This window comes from Gymnoscopelus microlampas (assembly GCF_963454915.1).
Source record: "Gymnoscopelus microlampas genome assembly, chromosome: 8".
Taxonomy (NCBI): Eukaryota; Metazoa; Chordata; class Actinopteri; order Myctophiformes; family Myctophidae; genus Gymnoscopelus; species Gymnoscopelus microlampas.
In genome coordinates this window covers 39,788,382-39,806,940 of record NC_139945.1, presented here as the reverse complement: position 1 = coordinate 39,806,940, position 18,559 = coordinate 39,788,382, and the positions used below count along the sequence as shown (strand labels likewise).

Here is an 18,559-nt window from a genome sequence, read left to right as displayed (position 1 = left end):
AAGCATTTCACTGTTTGTTTTGTTTATGTTTTTTTTCAAGGGTAAAGGTCAAATAAGTTTTCCCACGGTTCTAAACATTTAGAGGACAACCCCCCTTCCACTTAGCTGTTGTTTATCAGTTTATCAGTGTATCCCACAGTCAAAACAGTCACGCTCCACAGACCTGCCTGGGCATCAGCATCACATGAACAATGCCAATGCTTAACCACTTTCAACTTTGCATCCCTATTTTTTACATGTCACTATACGTAGAAATTGTCAGGATTGTCAAAGATGGAATAATAGTCGACCTACAGATCAGCTATTTTTGCTAGATAGAGGGTTAAACGTATACTGTGTATATTTTAAAGCACATATTTTGCAGTTCTGTTTAACATGTAGCATTATAGTATGTAGATGTGCGATATCTATTGGCATCCTTTTACAGCTTATGGCTAGATCTGAACATCTGTAATTGGTCAAAGGAATCCTTGTAACATTTAATAGAACATTGAACATTGAATGCCCTTCATATGCAGCTTGCAAATGTAAGTTGAGACGAAATATGGTACTAAAATTGAGAAAACTGTTGGTGGCAATATGTTTAGTAGCAGTCATCATTGCCAGAGAGGCATGTGCTAGTGTGCCAATGATGCTATTTTGTCTGTTCCTTCAGTGAAAAACCCATGAGGCCTGTTTTGTACTTGCGTGTCACGCAAAAACAGCAGCTTGTAGATCATACATGGGCAACTGGCGGCCCGGGGGCCACATGCGCCCCCCACCTTCACTTAAAGGTAGGGTAAGTGATTTACTTAGGTTAAAATAAGTGTTAAATAGCTCTATATTCTGATAGTACTCATTGCTATAGAGTGTTTGTTCAGTAAAACGAGTCTCTCATGTCTCTCCAGCTCTTTATTAAACTGAAAATACATTTTCAGTGCTCTCTCCTGATTGGCTTAAAATGTGTCACCTACCTGAAAATGTACTATATTATGTTTACTAAAGAGCTGGAGAGACCCCTGTGACCAAACAAACACTCTGTAACAATGATTACTATCAGAATATAGTACTTTTTAACAAAAAATATATATATACCAAAAAATATCACTATACCCTACCTTTAACGGCCTGCAGGTTAATATCGGAATACTGATATATCATTGACTTTAGTTGTTACAATTGCAAACATGCAAACATGACCCGCTTTAATTACGTCCAATGTATTTGTATTTAAGTTCATAAAGCTGATGAAATACCTGACGAAGACCCGAAGGGGTCGAAACGTTGTAACGCTGTGAGCCTAAATAAAACTAGTCGCTGGAGCTTCAAAAAGTGTGCGGACTTCTTCTTCTGTTTAAAGTTCATAAAGCTAACATAAGTATAACTAAATGCATTTGAAATTACATAAAAATGTTACTTTTCAGGATTCCAATTCAAAAATAGCAAAAAACAAATCAGGATTCCAATTCAAAAACAGCAAAAATAGCAGATCTACAAGCTCAGAACGCGTCGCACTGCGACGCGTTTTGAGCTTGTAGATCTGCTATTTTTGCTACTTTTGTGTGACAGAATGGCCCGACAGTATATGCAATGTGGCCCTCTGGAGTGAGTGTGGAAATATAGTGGCCCTCTCCATCATCAAAGTTGCCCACCCCTGTTGTAGATCCTATTATGACTAGGTGGGCTAGGGTTCAAGTGGTTAAGTGCTCCAATCAATTATTTGTGTCCCTCTCTTCTCCATGACCAGGCAGCTGCTGAGTTTGCTAAGGTCCACCTTCCTGATGCCCTCCGCCAGCAGCTCCTGACCTATGAACGACAGAAAGAGAGCGAAAAGGAAAAGGACAAAGAGAAGGATGACAAGAAGGAGACTGTTGGCCTGTCCTATCCCTCTATCCTGGAGAAGCAGATCCTAGCTTTGGACAGAGAAATGCTGCACAAGCTCTCTGCCTCTTACAATGAAGCAGGTGTAGTATATACTGTATACAATATACGTGTGTGTGTGTGTGTGTGTGTGTGTGTGTGTGTGTGTGTGTGTGTGTGTGTGTGTGTGTGTGTGTGTGTGTGTGTGTGTGTGTGTGTGTGTGTGTGTGTGTGTGTGTGTGTGTGTGTGTGTGACGCATTTTTGAATAGCCAAAGACATCTAAAAATGACACAGATTCTTTCCCTGTCTAAATGGGTTAAGTGAACACTGAGGACATTACTGTACAGGTTCAGTTCCTCTCTGCACCTCTGTGAGGTACATCACTGATGCATTCTGCCAAATAGTGTTGATCATTACTGAAAGCGTCATAAAGCAGCGGGCCATTACCAGACCTCTGGCGTACTATTTGTCCACTCTCTGGTGCATGCTTTCGCTCTCTCTCTCTCTCTCTCTCTCTCTCTCTCTCTCTCTCTCTCTCTCTCTCTCTCTCTCTCTCTTTTCAAGGTGCCTTATAATGCTGCCAGCAAAGTATTATTTTCTGCTGTACTGTTTCACTTGACTGTTGGTGAATAGTGGCTGCCAGCAGCCTCAGGCCATGCTTATTCAGCTGTTTAAATACAGCCTGATCTTCATGAAGCTTGTAGTAATTATCTCTGAAAGGAAGGAGGGAGGGTGGGAAGAGAGAGTGATGGATAGGAACAGGATGGAGGGGTGCCGGAGGGGAAGGAGGACGCATGTATAGGAGATTTAGTCACATGATAAAAACGATAGAAAAAGACAGGCATATGAAACGGCAGAGATTAGAGAGAGCACAATAAAATAAATTGGTTGACCTCAGAGGGTGAGGAGGGACAGACAGACAGAGCAGAGAATGGGGAGAGACGGGGACAACAAGGGGACAACAAGGGGTGACGAGAAAATATCAAGACGAGAGAGGTGTGTGCTCTTCACTGACCTCATGATTCGATTAGGATTCACCTGTTAACGATTCAATTTGATTCTACGATGCATCTCGATGCATCTACATTTTCTATATTACTTAATTTGATGTGTGTATAATCACTCTCCTTAAAACATAAATGTCTAAACATTACATTATATTGTAAACCAAACTAAAACGGCATAAATGGTATAGCCCTAGCTTACCTATTGTGAAAATGTCTAATGTCTTCAAAAACAAAACATAAATCCTTATGCAGTAGATTACAACTTTAGTTGTGCTGCCTGTAATATACAAAAATAAGGCAGGGGACTTCACAAACTCTATGTCTGCACAGTAAAAACCTCAGTGTGAATCTAATATCAGTCTGGGGGCCTTCATGGCAAAGGCCTGATCTCACCAAAATAGCCTTAATCTCCAGTAGACACCGACCAGATGATCTAAGGGTACGCACTGGCACATAGGGTTCTACCATATCACATAAATTGCTAGGAGCTAGACCATTAAGAGCTTTAAAAGTTAGCCGTAACATTTTAAAATCAATCCTGAAGGAGACTGGCAGCCAGGGAAGTGCAGCTAAAACTGTTGAGTTATGTGATCTGCATTGTACATCGTCGTTAAATTAACAGAGGCCTAGCAGCCTTTGCACATGTCAATAGAACACTGTTCCGTGACGTAATTGTAACTTCACAACTTAATTGTCCAACTGAAGCTGGAAAATCAACAATAAACGTTAATAGGCTATAATCAATTATGTCACATTACTGTATCGATGCAGAATCGTCAACATGCGCATTGCAATGCATCTTAGAATTGATTATTTTCCACACCTCTACAGATTTGTCTGTGTGTGTGTGTGTGTGTGTGTGTGTGTGTGTGTGTGTGTGTGTGTGTGTGTGTGTGTGTGTGTGTGTGTGTGTGTGTGCGCAGCCACAGCCACAAGGTTCAACTATGCACATCTCTAGGCTGACTTGTTTAGGAAGTGAAAAGAGGGAGAACAAAACAGAGACTGAGAGCTTTATAAGGTCTATATGCTTACAATGCAATCTATGCAGGGCAGACAGAGAGAGTCAGATAACACTATTATTCAGCATATAAAGGGGAAAAACAGGTATTGATTGCTATCTCATTATAAAGAGTGCCGTCATCACATACACTGCATTCTCAGGAATGGAACATCACTGTAACAATATGCTCCTCTCTAACACACTTTGACTAGCTCCACACTGATTGGCTCAGCCATTATGAGTTCAGTGGGATGGAGAGAGAGAGACAGGGACCACAAAAGTGATGTAGGTGTAGGGTCATCTCACAATTGAGGTACTGTACAGTCATTCACTCCAAAGACAGAAAGAGAGAGAGAGGGGAAGTTATTATAGTGTTGGGGGTTGGCAGGTCATCCTGAATGACAAAGCACAGTACACACAGGCACGTTAGTTTGCTCACGTGTCGACAAGGGAGCCCACTGAAAGAACCGTCGAGAGCGTCTGTTCCAGCTGAGCAATTAGTTTTCTGTCGAGGGTCTTACTGATTATTAGAGGACAATCGACTGCACCTGAAGCACAAGAAGCAGCATTGTCCTCTATTACGTTCAGACCTCGACATTCCCATCTTTTCTGATCTCCTCAAGCACCCCTCCCCTTTCCTTTTCTACATGACTTGTTGCGCCTCAGATGTCATAATATTCCTACCAATTCTCGTCCGCATCTATTCATTACCCCTCCACGTTTCTCTCATCCTGTGTTTGGGCTGTACACTTAGATGGGCTGACGCTTAGCCGACAAGTAATCTCACTGTCAAGCTACATTCTGTGTGGAAAAAAAGCTCTGCTGTTGTGCAGTTGTAGGTTTGGACAGCTAGGAGTGACTTTAGAGACTTCTTTCTTAACTGCCATGAGTCTCAGGGGGATCAGGTGACCAGGTAATTGTTTTAAATTGTTGCCCCTTTGTATCTGATTCAACAATTGAACTATTCAGGACGGCCCCTCGCTTGTGTTATAATCGGGCCAGGATTATGCTTGGAGAGAAGGGGTTGTGAGGGAAGGAGGGTGGGTGACAGAGATACCATCTCAATTTTGCTCATCTCCACCAGAACAAGTGCACATCAGATTTATCCCTAGCTTCGCGTGGCCAGACAATATCACTGCGTTGTTGTTCATCCTTTCATTGTTTATCGAGGAACAGTAGCGCTCAAAAGAGAGATAAGGGAGATGGGGCCTCGATGGAATGCCCAGGAGCAGAAAGTCTATTATGGAAACAGTCCTCTTAAAGCTGTGTGGTGTTCACTTAACCCTGTATGTTGATGTGACATGTCTTTAGGGCACAAATAAAAATGCTTATAGTACAGATAGACCAGGGGTATGCAACCTTTAAAGTCAAAAGAGCCATTTTGGACTAAAAAATAAATACACAATATGTCTGGAGCCGCAAAACCTATTTTAACCCACTAATGCTGGTGCCGTGCCAATAAATGTGTTGCAGGCTTTGACGCATATTTGACAGAAATGTTGAAAGTTGAAACGTATTATTTATTGTACACATCTTTACAGTATTGGAGCATGTTCTTACATGCTCCAATACTGTAAAGATGTGTCTCATATAACAACAATGATAAATACAATGTGACAAAAAAGAAAAAACATTGTTAATTTCCATAATGTTTTCTGTAGCTACAGGGAGCCACAAGGGAAGGGCTAAAGAGCCACATGTGGCTCCAGAGCCGCAGGTTGCAGACCCCTGAGATAGACAGACAAACAAACATACATACAGTACATGCATAAACACACATTAATTATTAAATCCAGCCAGGTGTAACAAGTGAGCAGTAGAATATTTTTTTTGATTTCAAGCGGGGTTTAGGCTTTGAATCAATTTATTCAACAAGTAGGATATATAATATCTTATATTGCACATATTGAGAACCGCCCGACGATCGGCTTCAAACCTGGCGCGTGGGACAAGGCATACCCAAGGGGTTGCCTTGTAAGTGTGAAGTTGGTCGGATCAGTGGATCTCCAGAGATATCTATAAAAATCTATCGCTCTGTGTGTCTACCTGTCTGTGTGTCTACCTGTCTATGATAATGGTTACTTCATTAAGTACTCTGAACGCTTACAAGGGGTACCGTACAACGAGCATCGTTCCCAACAAGCATCATCGTCATCATTGTAAAGCCACAGAATGCAGACAGATGCAGTGTATAGGACTATAGGTTATGACAATTGGAATAAACCAACCAGTGCTATTTGGACTAACTGAACTAACTGGGTCTTAGATGTTAGCCTAATTGTCAAGTCGCATGAGCCATCCTGAGTGTTAATTTAAATCAAAGAGTGAAATTAACACTCAGGATTTCACAATGTATGCTAGCATACCGTGTAATGGAGAACGGGGAATGGCTGGCCTCGGATAATTGGAAAATAGTGTGCTAGGAAGTCACCTCTGTCCATTATCGTTATCTCCATAGGAACCAGATAAGGATAATTAGCCAGACAGCGTCACACAGAGATGCAGAGTGGCGGCTGTGAGCCCCAGTTACAGGATTAGCTACAAACGTGTTATGTGATGACATAAAAGACATGATGTAATGAACAGAAATTATATTTAAGACTGCATTATATCAATAAGAAAATGAGTCTTCCTGGTATCCATCCCTACTGGTACCATTTCTTTGTGTTTTTCCATTTTTTTCTTCCCATTCTCTGTAAGTATCACCAAGTTATAAATCGTAATATAAAATCACCCTCTTTCTCTCTCTTTCCTCATCTCTGTCCCATTTTCTTTCTTTTTTTTGGTACTCTATCCGCTCCAGGCATCTCTGTATGTTTGGTCTCTGAATGGTTGAAATGATTGGGGGAATTATTCACCAGGGAATTGAACTAGTTTAATTTCATTGAAGGTTTCTGAAAAGGCCCATTATTAAGCTCTTCCTGCAGTGGCTGTTAGGCGGCCGTGCAAACATGACACCAAGGTGTCTGTGGAACGTACCGTACTTTAGGGATGTTTCAAAAAGTTCATAGGTAGTTCAAATTCACACTAGGACATTGATGCCAGCAGCCTTTGTTCGCTTACAAACACAGAGTGACCCCAGGAGGACACAAGCAAATCACCAAAGAGAGAATGCAGTCATTGTACGTTTTTGCCCTGTTTGCTGTAGTCCATTGAGCATAACTATACTGGTTGTCCTCTCTCTCTCTCTCTCTCTCTCTCTCTCTCTCTCTCTCTCTCTCTCTCCCTCTCTCTCTCTATTTTCCCTCCTCAGGGTGCCCCCCCCCCACACACACACACACACACACACACACACACACACACACACACACACACACACACACACACACACACACACACACACACACACACACACACACACACACACACACACACACACACACACACACACACACACACACACACACACACACACATACACACTTTCTTGTTGTCTTTTCTTTCTCCTCTCTTGCCGTCTCTCTGGTCTTGTCTCAGTTTTATGTGAGCAGATGGCCAAACAGGCAGATCTGTCTTCTCTCTACAGGGCCTTGGATCTCACACAATAGGCCTCAGAGTCTCAGCCCAGACTCTGCTCTGCCTGGCTGAGAAACTAAACAAAGACAGGAACACAACGGAAGAAAGAACAGCATCCCAAAGAGGAGGAGAATGTTTTTGAAGTGCCTTCTTCAAGGCATTGTTTGCAGCCACAGATGTTTAGATAGGCATTGGATATGTTTTTGTGCATTAAAGGATGTTTCTTTGTGCATTAAAGGATGTTTCTCCTGCTGTTTCTGACTTGATTGAGGTCATTCTCAACATAAGTCCTGTCTCACCCCCCTCCCCCTTCTCTCCTGCAGGTACAACATGTTTGGTGGCTCTGCTGTCCGACAAAGAGTTGATAGTGGCCAATGTTGGAGACTCACGTGGAGTTCTGTGTGATAAAGATGGAAATGCTGTTCCTCTGTCGCATGACCACAAGCCTTACCAGCTCAAAGAACGCAAGAGGATAAAGAAGGCTGGTGAGCATGCATTTTTGTGTGTCAGTAGGTATTTTCACATCTGATTCAGTGCAGATGGACTTGGCTTTAGTTGAAGGATAAAAGAAAACACCTGAGGGAACATCAAAGCAACTTCCAAAGTCATATTTTTATAAAGTGAACATTTGACACTGTCATGAACTGGCTCACATCATGACAGAAAGGGAGACGACACACAGGATTAAACTTAACGTTATTTTGTTTATAACTAAAAAATACATAAACTGTGCATAAAATATGAGATGTGAATAGTCAGTGATATCAGTAGTGTAAAGTGTGTATGGATGTGTGACCATGTATTGTATGTGCGAGTGCAAAAGCCTCGGTATTGGCCTCATATTCATTTCTAAAATCTAGATCTATACAGGTTAGATTAATATCATAGACCAGTAACTAATAACTCCAAGTTTAGTGGCACATTAAATGATCATCTGTACTCAGACTTAGGGCTGCACAATTAATTGAAAATAAACCAAAAAATAGATTTTATGATTCACAACTATGTAATCATGACACTTGGCAATTCAAACGCCTTATTTTGTAGGCTGTTGCACGTTGCCCTCCTCATCTGAGCATTACACAAAAGGTTAATAACCAGAACATTCTACAACCCATATACAATCACATAAGCCATTACAGACCACTTGACCAAAGCTATGAACAGGGCATTAAGAAAAGTTTAAAAAACAAACATTGTTTTACCCCCCAAATCATCATTACCAATAATCATGGTTAATAATTGTAATTAGAATATTAAGCAAAACATAATCAGGAATATAATTTTTGCCAAAATGGTAAAGCCCTATTCAGACTATACATTTCTTTGAACAATTTATCTCCCATCCTATATGTGTTTTTTGTGAAAAGGAATTTTGATGTAATGGCAGCTTGCCAGATTTGGTTTTTATTCAATTGGGCATTGAAATGGCTATCTGTCGCCATCCAATGGTCACTTTGGGTATTGAACATTTTCCAATGGTGGAGACAACCACTCTTGTTTGGAGCAGATAGAGGTGGCACTTTGACACTGAACTAAACATGGTAGCCTACAACCAAACACAATCAAGGAAGTTATACAAATATTACACAAAGAATATCATGTTATTTAATAATGATTTTGGAGTAACACTGTTGACATGCAATAAGTCCACTCTTCTGATTCAGACACTAGTAAGAAAAAAGTGAAAGAACATAACTTGTCTTCACAGTGTTTTCTTCAAGAGGAAATTAATGCACAACAGTTTTGTTTATTGCAAGCCTTTTGCCACATGTGGGTTAAAATGCATAAACCAAATGCTATTTTTTTTTTTACCAACTTGAGGAATTCATAGCATTCATTTCCTCTTGACGAAAACACTGTAATGACTGTAGGTTCTGTTTTTTTAATAATATTTGTTCTTAAGATTTACAGCTGGCTGAAGTATGCTGTAGTCTTTTAATTGTTAACGGATTATTTGTATTACTGGTGGCGAGACAAATGCCATGTGGTGATTAGTTATAGGCCAGCATGTTTAGTTCAGTGTCAAAGTGTCAAAGACACTGAACCCCTAACTGCTCACAATGAGAGCGGGACCTTGCATGGTTGCCTTGACCATGGTGTGTATATGTGCGTGTGTTTCTGTGTGTCTGTGGATGGGTAAACGTAATGTACATTATAAAGTGCATTGGATAAAGGCGCTATAGAATTGCAGACTATTTACATAATGTCAACTATGATACCCTCTTGGTAACTTAGTGGACTGTTATGCCCAATTTATGCTGTCATACGATGGTGTCCCACATCGAATCAAATGTTACCAAAAAAAAGCCTTTGAAACTTAATTCCTCCCAAGAGCAAACTGGTGTCCTTGTGCAGGAGGTGCAGAGTCGTCAAACCACAAATCTCAAACAGACCACCAAGAGCAGATTATGTTATTGGATTTCTGATGAAAAGCGTTTCTCAGGGTACGAAATGGTTCAGTGATGTCTGGTGACGAGCAGAACAGAACCTGGCAGGATGCGTAATCTATCTAATGAATAAGAAGGAGAAACCTATATGGATATATATATGCCTTCAATATTCTCCATGCGTCATGATCATAGACTGTAAAAATGAAAGGACAAAGTGACGCAATTGGTTTCTACATACCGTAAATGAAGCCGATTTTCCAGCTATTTGAAATCCGCCATTTTTAATATATCCAAAAAAGCAACCGGCAATAGGAACTGGAAATCAATCCCTAAATGAGTCATGACTCATGATGCACAAGAGTTTTGTTGGATGCAAACATTTAACCATTGCCTCATTTGGGTTAGAAGAATGCATAAAAAATCCTCTGAAATATATTTTACCAGCTTGAAGTATAACATACCGTACATAAATTGGCTTTTGATTTTGGAGACGACTATCTGGGTGCGCCTCTGCCCATTGATGACAAATAGCTCAATAGATGAGTATGCGCCTCGCTATTTGTAGTCTTGCGTTGCGAGGCAATCAGAGATCGCTTACTGATATGTCTAGTGATATCGAAATTCAAGGTAGTTGCTAGAATAGCGGTGAGAACGGCCTACTCTAACTATTCTGCCAGGAGCAATGTATCCAAAGTTTTAAAATTAGCTAGGCAGTGTCCTGCAATTATATATGTTAATCGCTCTAATATGATACATGTAACATTATTGTGACTAACAACAAGCATAATACAGCACCCAACTTCCACAGGATAACTGATTTTGTAATCTTAGAATATTCTTCCAGCTTAATAAATCCAATTCTTAGGAAGGCATTTAATTGTTACCAAATATGGGAGTCTGAAGCCTCTGAACACTTCCAGTGAAATTCCACAGTTGTGACTCTGCTACATACCGGATGTGAAAATAATTGAACCGTATCCAATAAAAACAATTTAATTCCCTAAACTAAATGGTTATTGAACAAATGGAAACACATTGGTGGCATTGATTCATACACTTTTATTTTACACTTTAATAAAGATTAATGAAAGTGCTGCTAGTAGAGGACCAAAAATGTATTTCAACTCTGCTCTAGGTGGTAGTGACCTAATATAATAAAGGTTATAAAACACTAGGTAATTTAAAAAACAGTTAGAATACAATATGGTACTACTTGTATTAATAGGTAATACAGTAAGTAATATATTATAGGTTTAGGGTTAGTTACAATAGAAAAGGATATAATATATACAGTTTATTTATTTATTCTTGGTCTCTGTATTGGCCTTGTGCACTGTCCATCAGACACACTTTCCTCTCTTATTCTCATTTTGTTCTCTTCTCATACTCTTGTACATCACTGTTCTATTACCTACAGTATATCTCCTTTCTCACTCCCCCACTTTTTTTCTTCCTCTGTTTCCAGGTGGCTTCATCAGTTTCAATGGCTCCTGGCGAGTGCAGGGCATTCTGGCCATGTCTCGCTCTCTGGGTGATTATCCGCTGAAGAACCTAAATGTGGTCATCCCCGATCCTGACATCATGTCCTTTGACCTGGACAAACTTCGGCCGGAATTCATGATCCTTGCGTCGGATGGCCTGTGGGATGCCTTCAGTAACGAAGAGGCGGTCCGCTTCATCAAAGAACGCCTGGACGAGCCCCATTTCGGTGCCAAGAGCCTTGTCCTCCAGTCCTTCTACCGTGGTTGCCCTGACAACATCACTGTTATGGTGGTCAAGTTTAAAGGAGCAGCAGGGGGTGGTAAGGCCGGTGGGCAGTAAGTCACTAGTCACAACCCACCTCTGTACATGTATGTACTATGTTTGGATTTATGTATTTATAAGATGGGCAGGCTTATGATGAAACATTTAAAACAAGACTGCAACTTATGGGGCACGAAATGTAAATGGGAGCTAGCCATTCAATACATCTCTTTCTCTATCTCTCTCTCTCCCTCTCTCTCTCTCTCTCTCTCTCTCTCTCTCTCTCTCTCTCTCTCTCTCTCTCTCTCTCTCTCTCTCTCTCTCTCTCTCTCTCTCTCTCTCTCTCTCTCTCTTCTTAATTTTACTGTTAAAAGTGGATGTTCTCTTCATTTGGTCTTGGCTGTATCTTACAGTTACTACAGCATGAGCTAGGTCACTTGTGTGCAAAAATAAAAGGTTTGACATTGTGAGTGTGTGTGCAGACATTTGAGGGAGTGAACGAAAGATAAATGTGTTGTTGTCAGAGTGTTGATATTGCACACACATTTTAAATTCAAACATAGTAATTTGCCAGACGATAACAAAAGAATAAACACCACTCAGTATGGTGTTTCGCTACTCTTATCATCATTTTAAAAGTTATAGTCTTTAACTAAAATATGTGTGTCCACTAACATTAGTTTATTTTTTAGAATATGCTAACTTAGATTTGCATACTGTCTATTACATTCACTGATGTTTCCTAAACGACTGCACTGAAATACTACAACTGGGACGTTCGGTGTGTTTTCTTTAATCAAATACATTTCAAAGGCGCAAATCGTTATTGTGAATGAATTCCCTTCATACATTAACAATGCAAAATATATTCTCCCCCACGTGTACCCAGACCACCATTCTAGTTGTAGAAGCAAATTACATTTTCCTGTCACAGATCCCTGACCCAGGGCCAGGTTGATTTTAGAGTGATGAGAATATTTTTGGCATCAGCTCAGCTGCACCATTCCATCTCTTTCATTTGTGTCCAATCCAAATATGCTTCTTTCCTTTGAAGAGGTGCTTGATGTTTTAGATCATCATCTCTATTTTGATTGTTGATTAACTATTGTAAATACTCTACTCCAGGGGTCTTCAACAGGGGGTCCGGGACCCCTAGGGGGTACTCAGAGTTACTACAGGGGGGCCTCCAAATGTTTGTGTGATAGGAACTTTTTTTTTTACATTAACCACTTGAATCCTGAGGGGAACAATTGCCAAAAATAGCTGATCTACAAGCTCACAACACCTCATGCTACGAGGCGTTGTGAGCTTGTAGATTGGCTATTTTCGGCAAAGAGGTTTGGTGTAGGGGAAAAAGAGCAGATCAAGTACAAGTATTCTAAGTATTGAGGGTTTAAGTGGTTAACTGTCTGAAAATACACATTAACACACTGATGACAGTGCTGTCAAACAAGTCTATGAAGCTATCTATGAAATATATGTATTGTATATTATACAATATGTAGTGGGACCCCTGCTTCATCTCTCTAAGGGGTCCTTGGCCTGAAAGACATTGAAGACCCCTGCTCTACTCTGTAACTCTGTTCAACCCATCATCAGAGCCCACTCGAATTATATAAAACTGTAACACGTTATCACAAATTAATTTATCAAGATTGTGTCAACTTACATGATATCAACAACTGTGTAGTCCAACAGCCTACTCTATACACATTGCATAATGTACAGTTTAATTTCTATTTCCCTGAACTGTCACCTGAATATGTATTAAGAAGCCTTTGAATGAAATATGTACAGTACTTGTTGCCTTATTTTTGTAAAACTGTTCATTTCCTGTTATGAAGTCTGCTGCCAAAACTAACTTCTTGTTTGTTAATATAATGCAGTTGAACATGCCATGCACATAGCACGACATAGACATCATACAGGTATCATACATGTAGAATTGCATCTTTAAATGGATGTCTCCAAGAGATGAGAAATTGTAACATGAATGTACATATCGCTGTTAGTATCACCTTGTCCCTGTCTAGCAATGAATAAAGCAATGCACCCGGCCCTGGATTGTTTAACATGAGAGGTATTTACTAGACAAAAAAACTGTTTGTATGTGCTTTTTCAGTTGTACATTCTTCTTCCTGAATAATGTATGTTACCGAATGTTTATGTGCCGTTTGTACTTGTTTTGTTGACTTTAATAAATTGTAAAAATGAAGAAAAAAAGAATAAATCTGTGAATTTTAAAATGTAAATCAAAAAGACGAATAAAATATAAATGAACATGCTATTTTCTCTGAGCTATGTTTTTTTTTTGTAATTAAAGTATTTATTCTTTTTTAAACATGACAAAACATAACAGACAAAACCAACAACACAACAGTACAGACAATACAAATAATACAAAAAATAAAAATACAAAAAATAAATAAACATAAAAACAAACAACATAAATTAAATACACCTAACACAGGCAGTCATAACACAACTAGGCTAAGCGGACAACACCCCCTACCTCCCCTTTGTGATTTTTGATTACACATCAATTGCGATCTGTTTCAACATATGATCAATGCAGCAAACCTTTTATGTACAAAAAGAAGTAGTCCCACACTAGATGAAACTTCCCTTTAACATTATTTTTTCTGGCAATCAAGTATTCATAAGAAGCGGTCTCAGTCATAAGTTGGGTCCACTCTGCCAGTTCTCTGAGCTATGTTAATTTTTTCAATTATCTAATTATAGTCAAAAGGTATTGTCAGTACTCACGGAAATGTCTTTCAGGTCATTCTATTTAATAGACACAGGCAGAAACCAATCAACATGCACATTTTAGCACAAGTGTTCAGTGTACAAAAAAAGTGCCTCTTACGTAGTACGTATATATAAAGGCCATAGGTGAAACACGGTCCATAGAGTTACATTGTAAAAAAGAAATGGCCTGAAGCTATCAATAGTTTTCAAAAATATAATATCAAGTATGCTTGCATACCAATATGGACATACTACAGTATGCATACATATACCCATATACACACAAGATACACAATGCTACATAAGGGTTATGAAATAGAACCATGCACTTAGATTGGCATTCATAGAAAACACACCAACATTAAATGTTACTTTAACCTTTTAGAGTATTTAGTTTATGAGATACAGTATAATAAGAAATGTATCCCTATAGATGTGCTCTATCTCTGTCATCACCTCTTGGCTGTACAGTTTCTACACTCTGAGACCCCAAGGAAGACACATCATGACCTACTGAGTAGAAGTGACACATTTTCTTGACTGTATGTGCATATAAACAGAAGTGGAAAAAGTACTCAAATGTTTTACTTAAGTAAAAGTCTCAATACTGCATTGTAGAAATCCCAAGTAATTACAAGTAAAAGTCCGGAATTAAAAATGTACTTAAAGTACCAAAAGTAGAAAGTACTCATTATGCAGAATGTGTGTATTTTCAAATGTATGAAATGTATAGAAATGTTGTATAAAAAAGATAAATTAAAAAAAGCTACAAGGAGGGTGTCTATTTCCTTTTCCATATGCTAGACCCCTGGACCCCTGAACACCTGCCATCACCTGCCATCACCTCCCAGTACGCACATTAGTTACCCTAACCCAAGCCGTGCTACTATACGCTGAGCTACCCTTACACTGTAATAATAATAACAATACTAATAACAATGATAATAACAATAATAACAATAATAATACAATTTTAATTATTACACTTTAATAATAACAATTATTAATATTATCATTACTATTATATCATTAATTAATTAATTTATAATAATTCATAATAATTATTATAAAATCTGTTTTTCTGTATATATTTTGCTACTTGTAAATGTATTTTTAAAATGTATTTATCTACAGATACAAATAAGAACACTTCTAATGTGATTTGGGTATTACTACTACATTTATCTTAAACTGGTGTATATATTTATTAATTGAATTAAGGGTCAGACGTGAAACATCTATTTTATTTTATTATTTATATATATATATTTAAGTTGTGTGGTGTGCCCATACGGACTGTTTAAGGTCTTATGGTCTCTATAAGACTAAAGAAGGCTTTGTGCTGAAACACTTTTTAGTGCCTGTCAGTGTAAGTCAAAGTAGGAAAGACACTTTCAAGAGAGCTGGCAATTCCTCTGACTGTTAAAGAACCTTTCCAGTTATGAACTACTAGAATAACTTTGTACTATTTCTTATCTTGTTGAATTTACAATTGATCTCAATTGTAAATTATAATCATCCTTATAAGCTACGGCTTCAGCCTACACCTTTTCTGTACAAGTACTGTTTTATTTTTTAATAAAATAAAAACATTCATTCATTCAATTGTCTTTAATGTACCATGTTTGTATATGCTGGAGTTAGTAAATGTTAGTAAATTACTGTATGGTGTAGTTAATACACCCAATTCCATAGTATTGTTTGTTGTGTTTGTAAGCTCTCATGTCTCATTAATCTATAAACTGATGTCACCCGTGTGGGAAAGTGGACCATGAACTAAAACTGCCCTGTGTGTGACGTCAATGCTTGAAGACAACAAGTATCCGGGATGAAACAAAATCTGCCCCCCACCAAACACAGGCTTCATGGTGTGTGTGATGGTCGAGGGCAGGTGTGATTCAACTCCATTGACAGAACTGTAACCAGAGAACTCTGTGCTCCTCTGACATGCACAGTCACCCAGCAGATATAAAAAGCTTTACTGAAAGCTACGCAATGACTGGAGGAATCACAACAACTGAGGGGAGGGGTCTGTCTGACTCATGTGTACATAAGGCATTCCGTTTAGCATCCAGTCTTTATAAGAGACCATACACAGAGCACAAACGCACAGACCTCTCCAAGCCAACAGATTATACAGCCATAACCACTGGACGCACTTACGCAGTTAAGCGTAAAGAAGAGACCAGCTGCATTTCTTCAGACAACGGGATCAGTGTTTTCAGACATGGGCATTCATGGCTCCAAGCCCCAACAGCAAGCACAGGTTCTTATGCTTGGCCTGGACGGAGCAGGGAAAACCACCCTGCTATACAAGCTGAAGTACAATGAGAGTGTGATTACGGTGCCAACTGTAGGATTCAACGTTGAGATGCTTATGACTGAAGAAAAAGGCCGGGAGTTGACAGTTTGGGATGTGGGTGGACAGAGAAGGATGAGGCCTCACTGGAGACACCACTATGCTGATACAGCTGGCCTGGTATTTGTGGTGGATAGTTGTGACCTGAGGCGGCTAGAAGAAGCTCGTAAGGAGCTTGATCAGGTAAATATTTGTTATTATCTTTTTGTGAAAGAATCATGTTTATAGTTCTATTTTAAACAGAAATTAACAAGGCATACCCTGATTTGCTCCTGAGAACAATCTGCTGTTGTTATGCTTTACTCAGTCCTAAATTCTTCTTTTCTCCTCAGGTTCTGAGATCCTATAGTCTCAAGAAGGCCCCTCTGGTGGTTCTGGCCAACAAGCAGGATGTCCCTGGTGCTTTAAGCCCTGAAGAGCTCAGCCTAAAACTGGACTTGAAGAGGGTTTGTGGGGGCAGGGCCTGGTTTGTCCAGCCCTGTTCAGCGAGAACTGGCATGGGACTGGAGGAGGGTTTCAGAAGGGTTGTTTATCTGTTAAAGACATCACTGAAAAAGACTCAAAAGGACATCAAGGATTCAGTCAACAAACTGAAGCCCAAGGGTTTTACTATTATGAAATCAGGGCTGCACTGTGGTTAAGATGAGTTGATTCAAATGTAATGGCTGAGAATCTCTTTCTCAGGCTGATTCCCAGTTTATGTGGGGTCTCTTTAGCCTCCTTGTGTGACTCATCAACAAGTGACCTCGTGGTCTAGAGATGAGATAGGGCAGCTGAATGAGAGATGGCCACTGTTGATCTCCATGGTGAAAGGAAGCCTTACTTTGCGTGGTCAAAAATTAGGTGTGTTTCTCCCATGGTTATAACTGAAGGTGGTGTGTGGGCCTTATAATCCTGGATTATCCGGATTGGGGAATTAAAGAAATGGCAGGTGCTTCATGAGCTGTTAGGAAGAAAAACTGTCCAAGTTGGATTGTTTAGTCTAAAACATAATGGGAAGAATCTAAGAAAGAAAAGTATTTTATCGTTGATTTATTTGTTTTCTTTCATTGATGTTACCTGGTTTAATGTAAATGTACTAGTCTGTCTCTAACTTGTAACTGCATTGTGCAGTTTTGTTAAAACAGCAAATAAAATTTTAAGACTAAATGTTGGATGTTCATCCTTTTTCTTCTTTATTTGTTTTTTCCAATTATTTTTTTACCCCTTTTCTCCCCAATTTAGTCATTATGCCAATTGATTCCTCCCCATACACATTTCTGTGTTGTCACTGCTGTCGTATCCTACTGACTCACCTGCCAGTGTGGAGCCCCCACCGGGAGGATGTAGGGCTTTCGTCCTACTCCTCCCGCCCAAAACTCCCCGCTGACAGGTGCCGCCCCAGCCCGTAGGCGTACGTGCAATGACCAACATCACCCTCCCCATCCGGCTTCCCTATCAATCGGCCAATCGTTTTAAAAAAAATATATATATACATGAATTATTTATACAATGTTTTGGTCTGGTTTCCTTTCTTTTTTTTTTTACATCTAAACTTGCACTCTGCCAGAAAACACCCATGTCTAAGACAAATTCACAACTTAATTTTTTATTAAAAAGCATAACAAAAAACTAACCATGTGTATTGATAACAGGTGAAAGAATGTACTATTAATATCAACTTTTTATTTATTTAAGTTTTTGGCCTTTAAAGTTGTGTCCAAGATGATTGTCAACTCCGTCAGATTCCTACAAAAACATAAATTAATCAGGCATAAACAGGTTTTAGCTATATTCTAAGGTCCCCCGTCTCACTTCCCGGTTTAAAAGAAGGCTGGAAAGCTGTGTGTGTGTGTGTGTGTGTGTGTGTGTGTGTGTGTGTGTGTGTGTGTGTGTGTGTGTGTGTGTGTGTGTGTGTGTGTGTGTGTATATATAACACACACACACACACACACACACACACACACACAC

At 39.4% G+C, this 18,559-nt stretch overlaps 2 protein-coding genes across 2 annotated transcripts in view; both read left to right on the top strand.

The window, feature by feature from the left end:
- Positions 1 to 13,784, top strand: part of ppm1lb (protein phosphatase, Mg2+/Mn2+ dependent, 1Lb) — a 56,243-nt gene extending 42,459 nt beyond the window's left edge. The window contains exons 2-4 of the mRNA XM_084065435.1: positions 1,727 to 1,943; positions 7,687 to 7,848; positions 11,222 to 13,784. Of these exons, the coding sequence (XP_083921561.1) occupies positions 1,727 to 1,943; positions 7,687 to 7,848; positions 11,222 to 11,577 (735 nt within the window). The 3' untranslated portion in view covers positions 11,578 to 13,784. The remainder of the gene's footprint in view (positions 1 to 1,726; positions 1,944 to 7,686; positions 7,849 to 11,221) is intronic.
- A 2,591-nt stretch (positions 13,785 to 16,375) lies between these two features.
- On the top strand, positions 16,376 to 17,592 carry LOC311050184 (ADP-ribosylation factor-like protein 14). The gene is made up of 2 exons (XM_084064166.1): positions 16,376 to 16,792; positions 16,942 to 17,592. Exons 1-2 carry the CDS (start codon positions 16,478 to 16,480, stop codon positions 17,248 to 17,250), a joined length of 624 nt encoding a protein of 207 aa, XP_083920292.1. The 5' UTR covers positions 16,376 to 16,477; the 3' UTR covers positions 17,251 to 17,592.
- Positions 17,593 to 18,559: the final 967 nt, after the last annotated feature.

Coding starts and splice junctions, on each gene's coding strand:
- LOC311050184 (XM_084064166.1), top strand. CDS start 16,478: ATGGGCATTCATGGCTCCAAGCCCCAACAGCAAGCACAGGTTCTTATG. Junction 16,793..16,941: donor CTCGTAAGGAGCTTGATCAG/GTAAATATTTGT, acceptor TTTTCTCCTCAG/GTTCTGAGATCCTATAGTCT.